Source organism: Electrophorus electricus, chromosome 25 (assembly GCF_041902795.1).
Source record: "Electrophorus electricus isolate QZ-2024a chromosome 25, ASM4190279v1, whole genome shotgun sequence".
NCBI classification, from domain to species: Eukaryota; Metazoa; Chordata; class Actinopteri; order Gymnotiformes; family Gymnotidae; genus Electrophorus; species Electrophorus electricus.
The window spans coordinates 891,911-910,629 of record NC_137521.1 but is presented as its reverse complement, the minus strand read 5'-3'; the positions used below and the strand labels follow the sequence as shown (position 1 = coordinate 910,629).

General features: G+C 36.8%; 1 protein-coding gene across 10 annotated transcripts in view; it reads left to right on the top strand.

Annotated features, from left to right (window-relative positions):
* dtx1 (deltex 1, E3 ubiquitin ligase) overlaps positions 1 to 15,257 on the top strand; it is a 34,533-nt gene extending 19,276 nt beyond the window's left edge. For 8 of the 10 annotated variants that reach the window (XM_081707634.1, XM_081707635.1, XM_081707632.1 and 5 more), the window contains 7 exons: positions 1,154 to 1,218; positions 1,376 to 1,537; positions 6,846 to 6,907; positions 7,253 to 7,411; positions 9,346 to 9,507; positions 10,744 to 10,833; positions 10,973 to 15,257. In XM_081707634.1, coding sequence (XP_081563760.1) covers positions 1,154 to 1,218; positions 1,376 to 1,537; positions 6,846 to 6,907; positions 7,253 to 7,411; positions 9,346 to 9,507; positions 10,744 to 10,833; positions 10,973 to 11,197 — 925 coding nt within the window. In that variant the 3' untranslated portion in view covers positions 11,198 to 15,257. The remainder of the gene's footprint in view (positions 1 to 1,153; positions 1,219 to 1,375; positions 1,538 to 6,845; positions 6,908 to 7,252; positions 7,412 to 9,345; positions 9,508 to 10,743; positions 10,834 to 10,972) is intronic. The other 2 variants (XM_081707637.1, XM_081707636.1) reach the window with 2 other exon arrangements.
* Positions 15,258 to 18,719: the final 3,462 nt, after the last annotated feature.

Sequence of the window (18,719 nt, the reverse complement as noted above, 5' to 3'; positions counted from 1 at the left end):
TCAATCCTGTTCTGAAAGAAATATTCTTGTAAGAAGAGTTATATTCTTGTATTAGTTGAGTTATATTGCTTGATGTCAATAATAACATTTAACTTAGTGGGCAATCAAGTTACATGTTTACAATACAGTAGATTTGTGTCATTGTTATTAAGCTTATATATTTTTTGCTCCTTTTATGCTGTGAGAAAGGTAATAAAGGTATTAAACAGCCTTTTCTGGTACTTTTTTTAATTTTAAGATTAGTTGCAACAAAATGCACTTCAGAAATTAAGCGAAAAAATGTTCTATTATGGAGCTGTAAATTCAAATATTTTTAACTTTGTTTACTGGTTTTCATTCTAATTTGATGTTGTGGAAAATAAAGGTCAAGGAATAATTGTCCTCTTTTTGCCAGACAAAACATCACACTGCTTTTGTGTTTACAAATACTTACATTTTACATTTCTACAGGTAGTATTCATATGCTTTCAAAGTGACTCCTGGGTTCTGTGTACTTTTTGTATCAGTATTGAGTGAATGCCATATTCATTCAAACTTTTACATGCAATAATAATATAAAACAATACTGAAGTAACTATTTAAAATATGTTACTCAGTTTGAGTAATCTAATAGAATACATTACAAATTACATTCAAGGGCATGTATTCTATAATCTGTAAGGATATAGTTTTAAAGTGACCCTCCCAACACCGAGTACTACTAATAACTTATCAGTAATTAAAAGCCCTATCTGAAAAACAAATGTTTCTTGCTACAATGTAAAGACAACTTTATTGATAACTTTATTATTCTCTCCCTCCTTCTCGCTCTCTCATTCTTTTGTTCTTTTATAACAGGAGAGTAAAGCTTTATTTAAGCATGGTTATGTTTGGACAGTACTACATTCTTCAAAATCGCTATTTTTTGCTATCGTTATCCTTCAGTCACGAAAAGTCAGCTGAGTCATATGCCTAAGTCATATAGCTCTGATCTTTATTTACTTTAGGTTGTATCCTGATTTTTAATGTAATGCAAGAACATTTTGTACAGCCTCTAGCTGAATATTAACTGTAAAGAGGGTTAAGGTTGTATGGTAAAGCATGCCGTACTACCTTTTTTGTTACAGTGCATTTTTGTTAAAATGTGTTTTTTGTTTATGTGCTCTCTCTTTAGCAGGGTACCTGCCCTGCCTGTTAAAAATCTTTCTGGCTCAGGATCTCTCCATCCAGCGCTAGCAGGTAGGTGTTCACTTAGACACACACACACACACACACACACACACACACACACACACACACACACACACACACACACACACACACACACACACACACACACATACCAAAGAAAGACACGAACACACAGGCACACATTAATTCTTTGTAATTTTGTTAGGTATGACAGGTATTCTGATGTGTGCCGCGGGGCTCCCTGTGTGTTTGACTCGCGCTCCCAAACCCATTCTGCACCCACCGCCAGTCAACAAGAGCGACCTGAAGCCTGTACCGGGAGTCAATGGCATCCGTCGTAAGACCAATAAGAAACACCTCCGCAAAGGTGAGAAGGGGAAGGTTTCAAATAATTTGCATGCTTCCCACTGCTTAATGCCTGTTCCTTTTAAGAAAAAGCTGCTGGCTCTGTTTTGCTGGTCTCAGTCGAAAAAGTTATCAGCTAATTTGTAAGGTGTATCTTGGACCACAGTTGGTCTAAGTCTTGACTTGATTAGTTAAGGTTGAGGTCTTGGCTTGGTCATGCCTAAGGTGGTCTCTAACAGCATTATTTGATCTGGGTAGCAGTACAGATGTACAAATTATTTGTGCTGGCCATTTGCTGTTTTGGTTTCATAAGAGTAATTTTTGGAATGGAAACACACATATAAACATCTCATATGAACAAGAGCAGAACAGTATGCTAGGCCTTGTGGGACATCATCAATAATTTACCTGACACATACACATGACCTTTTCTTGCATTCACATAGAACAGTGAAAATCATATAAACAAATGTGGGTAAAATAAGTATTGAAACTAACATTTATTCATGAACTACACACACACACACACACACACACACACACACACACACACACACATATATATGTGCGGTTTTTACATCTGCATCTATCTATCTATCTATCTATCTATCTATCTATCTATCTATCTATCTATCTATCTATCTATCTATCTATCTATCTATCTATCTATCTATTACATCTGCATCTCTCTCTCTCTCTCTCTCTCTCTCTCTCTCTCTCTCTCTCTCTATATATATATATATACATATGTGCAGTTTTTACATCTGCAACTGAAAGGGTCAGACACACAAGCTCTTCTGAAAGCTCTGTCACACACATACGCTATGAAGCAAGGGTGGTTAGTGCCGGCCTCCGTGCCATACGCAACCCAACAAGACAGTCGGATCCTACCCACGAGGCAATTAATAAATAAATAGACAACAACAACAAAAAAAGCAATTACTCTTTTCCTGTGATAAAAAAAATAAAAGAAAATAAAATAGTGGTGGTCCCTTCAACTGTATGTCTGTCCAGGTCACAGTCAGGGTAAATGCAGCATGTATGTAGTGGTTAGGTCAGGGCAGGTCATGTCATGTCATGCAGTTAGGTCAGATCATGTCATCTGGCTAGTTCAGTTCATGGCGAGTGACGTGGAATGAAAAGCAGATGTAAAATATGCTTTACAAGGGAAATGGACAAATGATTACTGTTTTGTAGTAAAAGGCAAACCAGTGTGCATAATTTGTGGAGATGCACTCACAGTGATGAAAAAAGCCAATCCTGAGTATCATTACAGCTCAAAACATGCTAAATTGGATAAGCTGCAAGGACAGTCGTGACTGGATAAAGTTAACGCTCTTCGATAGTAAAGGAGTGCCTTGTTCCTGCTGTGTTGCTGCAGGCAATGGGCAAAGTAAAATTGCTCCAAGTGTAATTGTGATATGTCTTCAATAATTTAGTATGACCCTTGAATTATGTGATAAAAATTGAAATGGCCCTTGATAGGCACTCCCCTGGTGTGAAGAGTTCATACATCCTTCACCAAAAAAGAATTATAAGTCTACCATCTCATGCACGTGAGATTTTTTCTATTATTCACTAATGAAAATTAAGGGAGGAAACTTAACATAGCTGTATGAAAGAAAATCAAGCAGAAATATACGAAATGCTTCACATATGTGCGATGATTATCTCGATTTTAAACTGAAAGCATTTAAGTTTAAATGGAAGGTGTTTCGGTGTAATAGGATGCTTAACTAATAGCTTTTAGTCATGGACCAAACCAGCAATGACCAGTTTGTTAATGAGGCAGTTGGTTTGTTAAAAAACATTTTATCCTCCCATGACATGATCAATACATTAGCCATGAAGACCCATCGCGCTGCAAAGGAAAAGAGCACTGCAATTACATAAAGCATTTTAATCAAAATGAAATCGCTACATTTACGATTTGCGGTGCAAATTCATAAAACTCAAATTCAGAAATGCTGCAAATCCAGCCACAACACAACGGAAGCGTTTCGCAGGACACGCAGAGAGGAGGGACTCCTATGAGACCAGCGGTAATCGAGTAGCTGATGAAAAAATAATTATGTTTGCGATTGCCATGGTTCTATTTATTGTTTAGGCTAATACATAATGAACATCTGACCTATTCATGCTGACCTATTCATGTTTGTAGGTGGTACAGAACGTAGCCTTAAAACACGCTAATAGAAATCCCATTTAACACGACTAAGTGTTAATATGTAATTAGATAGCTAGATTCAGAGTGTTACTAGATTTAAAGCATAGGCTACGTTTTTGTTCACGTTTGATAGTTTAGCTAGTCTGCTACAGTCATCTGTCTTGTTTTTACTATCTTATCTAAAGTGTGATATTTTTACATACATAAAAAATATGGGGTCATGTTTAAATTTGTGTAAAATTTGGATTTTGTTTTATCAGCATTTTTTTTTACAACCTAGCAGTAGCAACATAGGCACGAATAGGTCAGTTGTTCGTTGTGTAGCATATACTAGTCACAGAACTGTGGTAATTCCAAATATAAATTACTTTCACAAGTTGTTGGTTGTCCATCTACTTTCCGTGCACTCGGAAACGGATTTGTGACTGGATTTGCAGCATTTCTGAAGTTGTACGCGTTCTCTGACATTGTATAGCGTTCATGCATTTGCGTCGAGTTTCTGAAATGTAGCGCATGTGATGTCATGTTGAATATGTTTAGTGTAGTTGCAGCGCATTTTTCATGGATTTTCCCGGCCACCGTAGATCAGCAGCATAGCAGCGTCTGTACAAGTAAATGCATAAGCATAGCCAGCTCCTACAATTTATAATGTAGCGTCGGCGTCTGTTGAGTCCCACTTGAAGGAGCAATGTCATTTTGTCCCAATCGTTCTTTTTTACATCATGAAATTATACTGACACTATTATACTAGTTGCCTGGATGTTTCAGAGATTCCGTGCTAGGTTAAATATATTTTAAACATGGCTATCTTCATATGGGAACCCGCTCTATGGAGAATAAACTGGTTCATTTAAGGACTACACAGGAATTTGATGTTTCATGAGCTGCACTTTGTAAAAAAATCACTTTCAAATATATTGTTTGCTAATTTTTTACTTATTAAAAATGACTTATTATTCCTTTAAGAACCTTCTTCCCTGGCAGTAGTGGACAAATCTCAAGTGCTGGTGCTACACAGGCTCAATCGAATTCTGGCTCTCTCAGCTACAATACATTACTTTGCTTTCTGCACTACCTGGGCTTCAAAACTTTGGAATAGGTTTATTTTCCTGTTTACTACATTGTAATTTTAGTTCAGCTATCAGCACATCTAATTACATGAACAAGTTTGCTAATGTTGCTAATGTTACATTAAATGACTATTGCTGTTTCCAGTCTGAAACCTTTTGTGCTATTAATTTACCATGTCTGTTAGCTATAAGGTTTGTGCTGTACAGAACAGCTCTCATACAGATTTATAATTACATGCAATAGCTTACTAGCTAGGTTTACTCTCATATTTTGATTTAAGTTAGAACACAATCAAATGATCAACTATCGTTTGGTGTCAGAAACATTTCATGAAGTCTATGTTAAATGTTTATCTGAAAACGTAAGTGACTGTACAGCTAAATTATTCATATTTTGATTCCAGGTTATGTCAATTCGATGTGTCTTGCTGGGGCACAAGTATATTTTACATTTTAGTGCAGTAAAAATCCTTGGTAGATCACTCTAAGGGTTGTTGTTATTGCTTTGGTGTCCTCTAGAGGCTCAAGGCGTCGCACTAGCGGACAAAGATGTCATCTTGCCTCTCAGACCTAATAATGAAATAGTTGTTAATCCAAGAACGAAGCACAGGCTTTTGCAGTAGTTTATGTATTTATTTATTTTTTTATTTTTTGTACTAGTGGGTTTTACAATAAATGATTGAACACCAAATCATTGTCTGTGTCTATACAGAGTTCTTGGTGAATGCCAAGACATATGGCAATTCTTTGCCAGTTCATTCAGATGAGTGGCTAATCTGTACATCTTCAATATTATACCTTGGCAACCTGGTTGCCTGCCCTGCATAGTGGGTGGGATAACTACAGTTGGAACGTGCTTCCTTGAATCAAAGCGGTATAACAAAAACAAACAAACAATGAAAAAAAAAGCATGTATAGACAGATTTAAGAGTGACCATTGTATCTCTACAAGGCTCTGGGGCAAATTGGACAACCCTTAGAATAGTGCTTATGGTATGGGCACGGTCATCAAGCTATTTGTCATCTATCCAGAGTAATTGTCTCATTGTATTCTATCTCACTGAATCTCTGTCTCATTGTATTTCCTCAGTACAATGGCATGCACATTTAATGAACTGAATATCTTCTTCTTGATCTTTACACTCCATCATTAGCATAGTTTGGACTAGGAAAAAACAAAAAAGATTCTTAAAATAATTTTCTCAAGGTCTACATCTATTGTACATCTAATCAGACCCCGAAAAGCTGCCTTCCTATTAAACTGAAACAGATTCCTGTTAAATTTTCCATGGATTCAAAATCTTTTAAATTGTCAGTATTTGGATTTTCACTAGCCAAATTAAATTAAAAATGAAAAAAAAAATAGTTTTAGTGCCATGTTTTAGTGTTGAATGTAATACATTTTATATGGATGTTTGTAAACATTTTCATTAGCATACACAAGAACATGAGATTTAATTTGTGTGTATAAGTGTTTATTGTGTGAGAGACTATTTCACTGATTAATGCAACATTTTTGTGGGTGTGAGCATGGATATTTTCAGTGAAGGATGTATGAACTCTTCAAATCTGACTCTGGTGGAGTTTTCAGTGAAGCATATAAGAATGTTTTATGTGTGTAAGAGAGAGACCATATTCAGTATCAGATTTAAAACATGTGTGAGAGTATATCTGCTAGTTCTACTAGCAAGGTAATTTCATTCATCTAAGAGTGTCATTTGTATTTTAGTGTTTGTTTCTTTGTGTATCTTTATGATTTTCAATGTTGTATTTGAATGCAAACAAAGTTAATATGTGTACACATCAGGTAAATTAATGTCCCACATGGCTTCTCATAGCACTAATCCTGAACTAATCCTGCACACACATAAATTAATGAGGTGCTTAAATTTGCCTTCTTATTTTCATGACAGTTCCATGGAGTTAGGGAAATTCACACATAATATTTCTATGAATTATGCTTTAAGGTATCTTTCAAAATGAGAATTAGTGAGTGTTCTGTTGCCTTGTGATCTGAATTTGTTTGTGCATACATATCTGTGTGTGCGCACACATGGACTTGTGTGTATTCATACATGCTGCTTCATCACCAGGCAAGAACCCGGAGGATGTCGTCCGCAGATATACAGAGAAAATCAAAGTAGCTCCTGATGAGGTGAGTGCTGCCCACTCCTCTTCTCCACACTGAGAACACCTTTCAGAGCGCTTACACTGGAACAGTTTGAATAGTTTAATGGGGCACTCTACTGTGTAATGTTATTATAATAAATTTAATATTTAAGTTATTAAATATTATTAGTTATTAGGCTTACATTATCTACAGGGGCACATTCTGACGTATTGAAAAGACCACTCGAGGAGATTACACAGTGCTTCTTATTTTCTATTTTCAACAATATTTGGTTTCAAATTTATTTAGTCCTATTAAAAAGCTTTTAGCAAGCATTACATACACACTAATGTTGTTTGGTTTGCTGCTCTGATTTTCTTTTCTGATTAGGACTGTACCATCTGCATGGAAAGGCTGATAACATCATCAGGCTACGAGGGTGTGTTGAGTCACCGGGGCATTAAGCCAGAGCTGGTGGGCAAACTAGGGAAATGCAGCCATGTATTTCATCTTCTCTGCCTGGTAGCCATGTATAACAATGGCAACAAGGTCAGTCTGCTGTGGGTGTAGCCTAGAATCACAGAGGAATTAAATTGACTATTATTTAATATAATATTGCACTTGAATTCTATACTTAATATATGGTAAACTGTACAATCAAATTATAAAGAAGACAAAATAATGGAGGCATCGGATTATATTATTTGGATATTATATTGATATCAGAAAGAAGATATTGTACTGCCTTATGTCTTTAGATCAGGTTCCATCATTTTTACAATACTGTTTTACAAGTTAATATAATCTTTACGAAGTGGGAGAACGCAACACGAGATGAAGGCTTTCTTTGATTTCCTTAGATGAGAATCCTATACAATCTTAGAAAAATAATTTAAGACTACTCATCATTCATATCACTTACTTCCAGTACTTTTAAGGTTTTGATTTGTGTATTGCATCATTTTGTGCACTTTTAATGCTAGGTTTGGCTATATCTGTAAGTGAAACAGAAGCACACTGTTTGATATATGCCAATGATCTACAGTTTCAAGTCAGGGAGATTGAAATAAACAACGAAAAATGTTGCCTGTGTAATACAGGATTCTTGGACCCTTTACTCTTTTCTACAAATACTGTCTGACAAAGGAGTGTTAGTGATGTCAGTATTCATAAAGAGAATAAAAGAGAATTATAAAAGAAACCTGATATAATCACTAGTTTATTGGTGTGACTCATAATGTTTGGTTTTTTTTTTTTCAGTTTTATAGTTTAGTCACAAGTTTAATCACACCCTAGATCTATGGATGTTAACACAATACTTACAATACTTAAAGTGTCCCTGGCTGTGATCACCATGTCTGCTTTGAATTTCAACTCTTGTATTCATTCTTATTTTTGTAGGACAAATGTGCTTACACCATTTATAGATAAAGCACTTATAATCTTCTAGACTTAAACAAACTGTGCAGATAGTCATGTGAAAGATCACAATTACAATTGTTTGCCTGTTCAAATACTTCACTAAGATCTACTTTGGACAGTGCTGCACCATGTTATATAAGAAAAACAATTGATCCTGAGAACAACATGCCCTTGACAGTGTGATGGCAGAAAGATTAGAAGATGGTAGAAAATTGGAAGTCTTCTGAACAGCTCGTTACAGAGCAACTTATTCTCCAAACTAACTTGGAACCCTTACTAATAGCACAGTAGCAAAGAATCATCTCTGGCTAATGTTCAGTGATCTACTGCTAGCCTTGTATTGTAGATAATGTGTATTGCATAGTATGAAATCATGCATTCACTTTCCGCAGTGTGCAGTTACTGTTGGATGTGAGTGCATGATTTGACCCCAGTGACCATAACATTTGAAAGGATAGGCTTGAAAGCATGATTAGTCCTTGCCTGGTTTAAAGGTTTCTAAAATAGCACTACCAGTTTGTTAGTTTGAGTGGCAGATTTTTCAGATTCTAAAAGAGTGCAATACTCTTCCACATGGTTCAGTTCTAAGCCCCTTGTTGTTTAAGACCCAGATTACAAAAGTGGGACATGTTGCTTGCCAAAAAGAAAGCAATAGCTTGAATGGCTTCCCCGACATTATTAGGAATGCAAATTTAAAATGGCATGCCTAAACACAGTTTGTTGTGTATGTATTTTATATTTCCGATATGTAGTATATTATTTCAGAAATGTTGTTTATTCTCATTATATGAACTTTGATTAATATTTCTTGTATAAATCGCTTCAAAATTGAAATCAGAATTAATAATTGCTATATAAATAATGTTGTTAAATAATGGTGTTATCATTATTTTTTAAACCACCTAACATTTTACAACCTATCAGCACTGCTTTCAATGTGTAGGAAAATTATATCAAAGTTTTAAGAAATCTGACTGATATGTTCCTCAGGGTTTTACCTCATAACAAATATGTGTTTTGATGGAAATACAAATTTTAATAATTGTGCTTTTCCTTCCTAGGATGGCAGTCTTCAGTGCCCTACATGCAAGGCGATCTATGGGGAGAAGACAGGCACCCAGCCCCCTGGGAAGATGGAGTACCACATCATCCCACACAGTCTGCCTGGCTACCCTGATTCAAAGACCATACGAATAGTCTATGACATTCCTGCTGGCATGCAGGTGTGTGTGTGTGCATGTGTGTGTTTATGTGTGTGTTTGCATGCATGAAGACATGAGGGACTACAGAAAATGGTGGAATGGCCATATAAAACATACTTCATGAGCTCAAAGCTTTTGTCCTTTAAATTGTGCACATAAATCATGGTCACATGTGGCTAGCATCTTCCTGTGCCTACATATCTCACACATCATTCCCCCATGCGACTGAGACACATTACTAATCTAACACACTCTGAACAGGAAGTGGTGGAGTGATGGGGTTTTTGCTTAGAAAAGATGTTTTGAAAACAAATGTGTCATTCCATCTCTTACACAGCACCCTTTTATCAGGTAACACAATGTCAGCCTTACATCTGTTATATGTCATATGTGTTATATGGCTGAATGTGGCTTAGAAGGACAGATGCATTTGTACTACTGATATATATGGCTAAAATGCCTCTCAGACCACTTCTTGCAGTGCTTTGAATTAATCTATTTAGGGCATTGGTGGCTCAGTGGTTAAGGTACTTAACTAGTAATTAGAAGGTTGCCAGATCAAGCCCCACCTCTACCAGGTTACCACTGTTAGCCCCTGAGCAAGGCCCTCAAGTTGTATTCAGTCAGAATTGTACGTTGCTTTGGATAAAAGTGTCAGCTAAATGTTATATGTAGCCTACTTGTTCTGCACTTAAGAATTAACCACAGTCATGATCCTTATGTTTGGTATAGTCAGCTTGCCATATGTTAATCTCGGTGCAAAAGTATTTGTTGTGAACAGCTGCTTTAGAGGCATACTCAGGAGCATATTTAATTACATTTTGCATTGCAATTTGTTATTCTTTACTTAGGAAGAGATTTAATATTGAAAGCGCATTGCTTAAAATTCTTTTTTTCTCTCTCACTGATTAGCAACAAGCTCCTTTCATAGCAGTTTACATAAACACATTAACATCAATGAAAATGGAATCACTGTGTTGTGGCAGATGGCATGGGAAATATGATCCAATACGGTAGAGCTGTTTATGTCTATTTGTTTACTGCATCTGTATTGGAGATAAATGCACAAACAGACCCCTGTAGTTCTAAACAAGGCCTCTCTGATAAAGTCTCCCACTGTTTCTGATGAGCCCTCAGAGCACTGTCAGCATTTTCTTTACCATAACATGTTAATTGAGAGAGACTTGTAGTGTGTGTGTGTGTGTGTGTGTGTGTATGTTTGTTTGTTTATATTTGGGCTGTCTCTGTTTTACGTAGACCGTAGAACATCCTAACCCGGGAAAGAAATTCACAGCGCGGGGTTTCCCTCGGCACTGCTATCTGCCTGACAATGAGAAAGGCAGGAAGGTGAGATTATGAGATTATCATTGCATTGTGGATGCTTTCACCAGGGTGCGCTCTGAAAACCATTTTATTGATTTATTTGTTCAATCAAAGTATAAATCCATGTATAAATGGATATTCTTGAATTAATTTTATATCTCAGGTGCTAAAGTTATTGATCATGGCGTGGGACAGGCGTCTGATCTTCACCATCGGAACATCCAGCACTACAGGTGAATCAGATACAGTGGTTTGGAATGAAATCCATCACAAGACTGAGTTTGGCTCCAACCTCACTGGCCATGGCTACCCTGACCCCAACTACCTGGACAATGTTCTGACTGAACTATCTGCTCAAGGAGTGGGAGAGGAGAGCCTAAAGGACTGATAAGAAGACTGTAGTGGGCTGCTGTGAATCGCATACATGCACACATAACTCACACCTCACACATGCCCTCCACATTTGGAGGAGCCTCTGACCTTTAGAGTGTCCTCTGACCTCTCACCTGAGAGTTCAAAAGGGATGGATGACCACAAATGTTATCTGAAGGAAACATAGACAGATGAGATTATGGCAGAGAAGGAGTTATGCAGTGATCTGTGCATTGATCAGTCATGATAACAATAGCATATTGATTCTCTTTCTGACTGACTGTCAGTCATTAGCACCTGAGATGGAGGAATAGACTTGTCTTTTTTCTTGATTACCAAAAATACTATGGGAGGTGCACTTTGTAAGGCACAACAGAGCTTTGCCTGGTTATATACTCAGTTGATATTGTGAAGGCTTTCAGACAAGTCCATGAGTCAGTGGACAGCATGGAAAACTATAATTTACATGGTGATTTTCTTAACCCAGGCCTGAGAGTGGGTGTGTGTAAGGGTTAAATGGCTCTGGATAGCAGAATTGAACAACATTATATTATGGATGATTTATTGATATTGGAGGTGGAGGTAAAGCTCATGCTCTCTTAATTTATGGTCTCTGGTTGTTTGATATATAACCACTTTATACATGGAGCATTTGCATTTGTGAATCTTGTGTGTTTTTTTACATCAGTCAGTCAGTCTATGTCTTGAGTCTTTTCTGATTAGTTTGTGTTCTTTTCTTTATCCTGTTATCCTTTTTTCTTGTTGAACAAGTTTTTAGAAAAAAGAGTATTTGATATGAAGTATGACTTGCTAAAACTTGTTTCAAGGACTCTGATGTTGAAGCTGCGGGTGGGAACTCTTGTCCAGGTCTGGCGAAGGCCTCAACGCTTCCTTTTGCTCAGTGGGAGAGAAGTGACTCTGATAAAGCGCTGAACTGGGCTTACTCAGATTGTGCTTGAGCAGATAAATCAGGACTCTGTGCTTCCGTTCAAGGTTAAATTCAATTATAGTGAACGATCTTGCCGTGACACTGCCCTTGTTGAGGTGTACCCACTCATTATAGCACCCATGGACACAGAGGGGCTCTGAGTGCAATCAATCTCAGCTTGGAGAGGTGTGTGTATGTGTGCACATGTGTGTGTTATTGCATTCATAAGCACTCTTCGGTCCCAAAGCAAGAGCTCTTTGTGTACTCCTCAGTGGAATATGCCACATAGAGGAGATCATCAGAGATTTTGGGAGTCCACTGGGTAGTGGAAACATCCATCACAGTGCAGCAATGAACAGCAATGCTAGCTGGCCCACTAGCAACTTAAAACCATTACTAAGGTTTTGAAGAGTGGTAAAAGGACATGAGGCCATTTCTCTGTGGAAGCAGAACGCAACCTTGAAGCTGGAGTCTGAGTGGTCTTCCGCATGTTTCTATAGGGCTTCCTCAGAGTCTGGAGCATTTTTTTTTTAACCCATAGCTGTTTTTTGTCCAGTTTGTCAGGGGTGCAGTTCTGTGTAGAAGTGATGGTCATCTTGTTGCTTTCTTGTATCTGCAAGGCATGTACATGACACTTTCAAATGTTGAACTCTCAAAAGCAGAAATCTCGGTCTTCCTGATCCTTCAAATAAAGCAGCTTTCTTTAAGCAATCCTTTGATTCAGTAATGTTTAAAATTAGTGTTTTGAAATGTCTTTGCCCTCTATAGTTTTTACATTCATATTTTCATAGTGTCATAGTAATGCTTTGAGGAAGTACCAATTCACACATATTTCCCAGCTTGACCTATTAACTTTTAAGTACGGTGTATTTTATTTTTTATACTCATAAATGTGCACACAGAAAAAAATATAACACATATAATATTTGATACATAATGCTTTTCCAAATCTGACAAAGAATATATTTTGTCAGAATTGTCAGGGACTGTTAAATGCATATGAAATGTTCAGAACGTAGTATAGTCCTAACTATGATCACTGTTGCTATGTTGATGATGTCAGGTTTGTGTGAATTCTACTATTGTAGCAGTCTGCTAGTGTTGGAAGGGGGGCCTTAGCAGCATGACTTTAACCCCCAACCTCACGTAAACGGGTTGTATACGTTTATATAACTGCAGGGAAAATTGCAAACACCATCACCTTTTCAAGTTCAATTCTTTTGATCGGCATAAAAAGAAAGAGCTGGGGATGGAGAGAGAGAGAGAGAGAGAGAGAGAGAGAGAGAGAGAGAGAGAGGGAGCGCACAAGAAGTGTAAGTCTTAAACTCATTTTTATTTTTCCAAGGACACCCTCCATGCTGCCTTTGTTTTAGGAGTTTTTCACAATTATATTTGTCAATTTAAATTTGAATTTGATACAACTCTCTTAATATGAATTGCAGCTGCTATGACATGATTACATGTGTGTGGTAAGGGATAGCATATGAAGCTGTTAAGAATCACTTCGTAGTGACCATTCATTCAAGCGTTCCATTCAGGCAGCCTGGTTTTATAGCAATATGAAGATTAATAACAACAAAGCTAATCAGACTAATAACTCACAAAGCAAATATGGGCTAAAACTATTGGAACACATAACGTTTTCATTTTTGCATTTATCCCTGAAAAGGATATGGGCTGCTTGAATGAACAGTGTAATATTTCATTACATTGCATTCAGAATTGTATATTGCATGAGTAGAGAAGGATTTTTAAGTGGGATCTATATAATGCAGCAGGAAGGTTTAGAGTTTGAGCAGAGAAAAGAGAAGTTGATGGGAGTTGATGTAAAGAACAAACTATCTTCAATCCTAAGATTATAAATATTAGAAAGACTTGGAATTTTATGCAATTCTTTAAATGAAATATTGAATTTGAATTTGATGGATAAACCATATATTTTATGTCTTAAGGATAGAAATGCATTTGCTGTGTTTAAGCCTAGCTTGTGGTCATGTTATTTTTCAATGGGGTCTACTTTGTCTTCTTTCATTAAACCTAATTAACCCTTGTACTTCATACATTTATACTTGACCTCTTTTAGGCTTTCTATTGATACATATAGCATTTTGGTTTGTAGATTGCACCCTTTTACATTACTATTATGACCCAATAGACCTCTTTGGCGCATAGTATTGAAAATGTACGCCAACATACGCAGGAGATGTCTCTGAAGGACTGAAACATTTAGAGCTCAGTGCTGGAGTGTATGTGTAAGTGTATGTTAATGCCAATGTGTTTTCATGGCACTTGGCTGGGTTTTACAGTGGAATAAGGTACAGTCTGCTTCCCATGAGGGAAGCCATAGCAGAGATCCATGTGGTCAGTCAGGTGTACACAGACCATAAGGCCCTTCAGCAACTGCTGACAACACCAGGCTTTCACTGAGCCAAGCCAGGATGCCATCTTTCACATGCCATCCAAAGCTAATTATTGTATTGTTGTGGAGGGAGTTTGTCCATGAATCCCAGCAGCAATTTGGGTTTAATAGCGGAGTAAGTGATAAGTGATATAGGTGGAGGTAATTTTCTGTGTAATTCAGAATACAGAAAGGCTGAAACTGAAAGGAATACAAATACAAAGTGAAAAGATATAAACTGAAAGGAACACAAATTAGCTTAGAGAAAGAACACTGATTCTTAGTCATTTCTAAATAAATAATACATTAAAGAAAAAGCATTCTTATGATTCTTGTTTGCTTGACTATGCTTGACTATGGACTTGTTTGCTACAGAAACATACTGTATGACTGCTTTAGGAGACTTTCTGCAGCTGTCTTGCATCTTTCATTCTTTTTTCCTTCCCTTTATTTTCTGACTTTCTTTGAGCTTCTCATATGATGGATCCATGCTAACTTAATCATTTATTAAAGTGCCCATTTTCTCTGGTATGATGTCAAAGACGCATGGAGCCTCTCCGCATCTTTATGTCATGAGGGCAAGAGAAAGATGTCTTAATATGTGCATTACAACATGTATCAGGCTATGATTTAGTAATATTGTTAGACAAAACAATAAAAAGGGCTTTTATGATACATGTCTTTAAAAACATGTTATGATCTTGTTGCATGTTTGTGTGTTTCTTGTGAAATAAATGCCTCTTCACCAAAGAGAGATTGGATTCTTGTCTTTTTGTTTTGTTTAGCTGCTTCAATCCTGACTGAATCACAGGACTTCTAATATATTGTAAATGATGAGAGAAAATTGAGGCTGTAGAGATCTTCATGATACTGGACTAGTTTTATTTGGTGAATATCAGCTATGTTATGATGCAATGGCATAGTCAGTAAAATTGGGGGTGGGGGAGGGGAATATAGAGATATGCTCAAATGCCCCCCCAATATACTGTGATAAAAATACATTTATTCCATTCACTAGCTTTGAGCAATGTTAGGAGCTGTCAGTGTTCCCATACACTTATTATTGTACCACCGTACCACTGACTACCTAACATCTCTCACCTGCAGGAAAAGGTAACATTAATGTCAATACATAATTATGTAATTTTATGCTGAAATTGTAATAGTATAAATAATATTTTACTAAAAATTGTCAGTAATTGTATGAAGTGGAAACAAACATTTTGATGAAAATGGGCCAATTTGCGAATGCTAAATTAATCAACAATCACTACTGATGTTAGCCATCATAGCTAGGTTAGCTAAGTTACCTGGAAAGATAATTAGCAACACAGTCATGCAGTGACCAACAGTCTCGAGTATATTCAGCTAATGTTAATGTCTTTATGTTTGTTATATTTCTTAGAAATCCCACGTGAAGTCTCATTAATGTGTCAGTCATTGTAGTGCTGTCTGTAATCATAGCTCAGTGTTTAAGGTACTGGACTTGTAATTGGAAGGTTGCTGGTTCCACTGCTGTCAAGTTGCCACTGTTGGGCCCCTGAGCAAGGCCCTTAACCCTCAAGTTGTACTCTATCATAATTGTAAGTTGCTTTGGATAAAAGTGTCAGGTAAATGTAATTTATCATATATTTGTATAATATCCTGTCTATCTTGCTTATGATAAATGGCCTTATTTGTTTGAAAAAGTGAAAGCTAATTTTTCTTTCTCAGCTTTTGCCAGCTTTAATTCACAGTAATTCATGAGAAGGGGGAGGGTGGCAAAGGGTGACATTCAGCATTTTTTTGGGCAACCTCAAAAAAACAGAAAAGTAACCTGTGAGAGAACGAGTACCATCCAGATTAGATTAGAATAGAAGAGTTATACTAGTGTTAAGACAGTCTTTCCTGACACAACAATTACCAGCACATAAAAATAGTCAATAATCCGCCCGTTAGCATCATGGCAAGAAATACCAGTTGTTTACTGATAATATTTTTTTATGTTCACTCTTGTTCATTCAAAGTAGAAAGATAGTGAGAGTAGGAGGATGCTGACATGACAGGGAGAACAGGTGACGTGGAGGTGAGTGAGAAAAGAAACAAATATTGCTGGTTAAGATTAAGTAGCAACTTCATAACAGTCTCATCCTAATGTTTATTCAAGATATTGCTCCAATATTAGATAATAATAATAGATAAAAATAAATATGAACCATAAAGAAAAAACCTAATTTTAGATAATAATAAAAAAAACATTAAGACTAATAACGTAGTTCCCCATTTTGTCTGTGTGCGTGAGGGGATTAATAAAACAAATACATAACTAAAACGAAACGATTATAGATGACTGAGAAGAGAAGAAATACCAGAGCAGAGAAGAAGTGATTGGAGAAGACAGAAGAGGAGATGCCTAGAGAGGAGAGGGGAGGAAAAGGAAGGAGAGAAGAGATGACTGAAGAGCATGGGAGAGGAAAGGAGATTAGCATATAGCACCAGAGGAGAGGAGGAGAGAGGGCTGCAGAGGAGAGGATTAAGTTGAGAGGTTAAAATGACAGGTGAGCGGAGCAGATGTCCCTGATGCCCTCCCAAGTGTACTTGTAAGTAAATAAAAACATCAATTACCTAAACTTTGGTCACATTATCTGGACTTGTCTTCATCTAACAATACATAGATTTCTGGTTATATGGGTATCGTTTATTAGTCTCTTAATAATAATAATAATAATAATAATAATAATAATTTAATCTCATGAGTTAGTGAATTTCCTGCCCCCCAGGTAGATGTGGTCCCCCCCCCTCCCCCCGTGTTCAGTTCATGGCTACGGCCTTGTTATGATGGTAGCAGCTGTCCTGTCCTGCAGAAGATCAAGGCTAAGCATTCATGTGTGTGGCTGTGTACCATTGCATGTGTATTACTCTTTATTGGTACCAGACTTCTACAGTGTCTGTAAAACAAGAACAGTACTGCATTGTGGGGGCAGTGTGCTGATCCAATGTTGAGAAAATGATTAATATTGCTATTACTATTATCTAATGTTTGTTATACTAATTTTAATACAAAAAGATTCTAATAAATACATACTCATTATCTATTGTTATCTAATTATTTTAATAGAATTTCAATTATATAACTGTAATTTAAATCAATTATATATCATTAATAAGTGTAGTCATTTAAATCATTAAACATTTACTTATAAATAAGAACAAGGTAGAGTTTCATATCAAAACTAATTATATAAATACTGCAATGTGGTTATCTTACATTACACTACTGAAATGTGGAGTACTATGTTTACTAGTGAGTTAATTTATCGCCACAAGCAACACACTGAGAGAGCCTGATACAGTTTTAATGAGCAAGTAGTGAGGCTAAGAGGAATGACCACAGAGGACATACTTTCAGAGCATCACTGTGCCGACCAAATGGCTGGCAAAAACAATTACTGAAATGGTACCCTTGCTAGGCTGATGTATATAATTGCAAAGATCTGGTAGTAAACATTTAATCATTCACATTGTTGCATTTAATAATGCATCTATGAATGGGGTCCAAGATGGATCACTGGCTCTGCATTATTAACAACACTGACATCTATTGTAATTTTTGTATGGCACTGAAGGAACATGTGCCTTGTTAGCACAATGAAGTGCGGGCTTTTTGTTTTTCTGTTTCTGTGTGTGTGTGTGTGTGTGTGTGTGTGTTCGTGTGTGTGATTACACGCACGGCTTTGACATGATGCTAGAAGATGCCGCCATATTAACTGGATAGCCACTCTTTACTTTCTTTTTCTAGTTTACTCACATAATAGGCAGCCTGCACTGTTATAGATTTGTAGTTGCTGAAAGCTCCATGACACCCGCTTGCTAGGGCCACAGCATGGCTGTGAGTGATGGCTGAACATAGCAAACTAGCACACCATAATTAATTTAAAAAAAAAATTAATTATTTTTGATTTTTTAAAAATCCTGCTCTGAGAGTGAGTCGTGTATGTATGTGCTTGTATAAGATGGGAGGCCAATTTTAATAACAAAAAAGAGGAAATGATAAAAAAGTGCACTACATCTTTCAGAATATGTGTGAGAGCTTAACAGGATCGTCTGTCTCCATTTCAGTGGACTCCATTTCAGTTAGGATTGATCCCTTGTGCATGCATATATGCGAGGGTATGACTGTTTGAGTGTGTGAGACACAGAGAACCGATGCTTCCCTAGTGTCTGGTACAAATT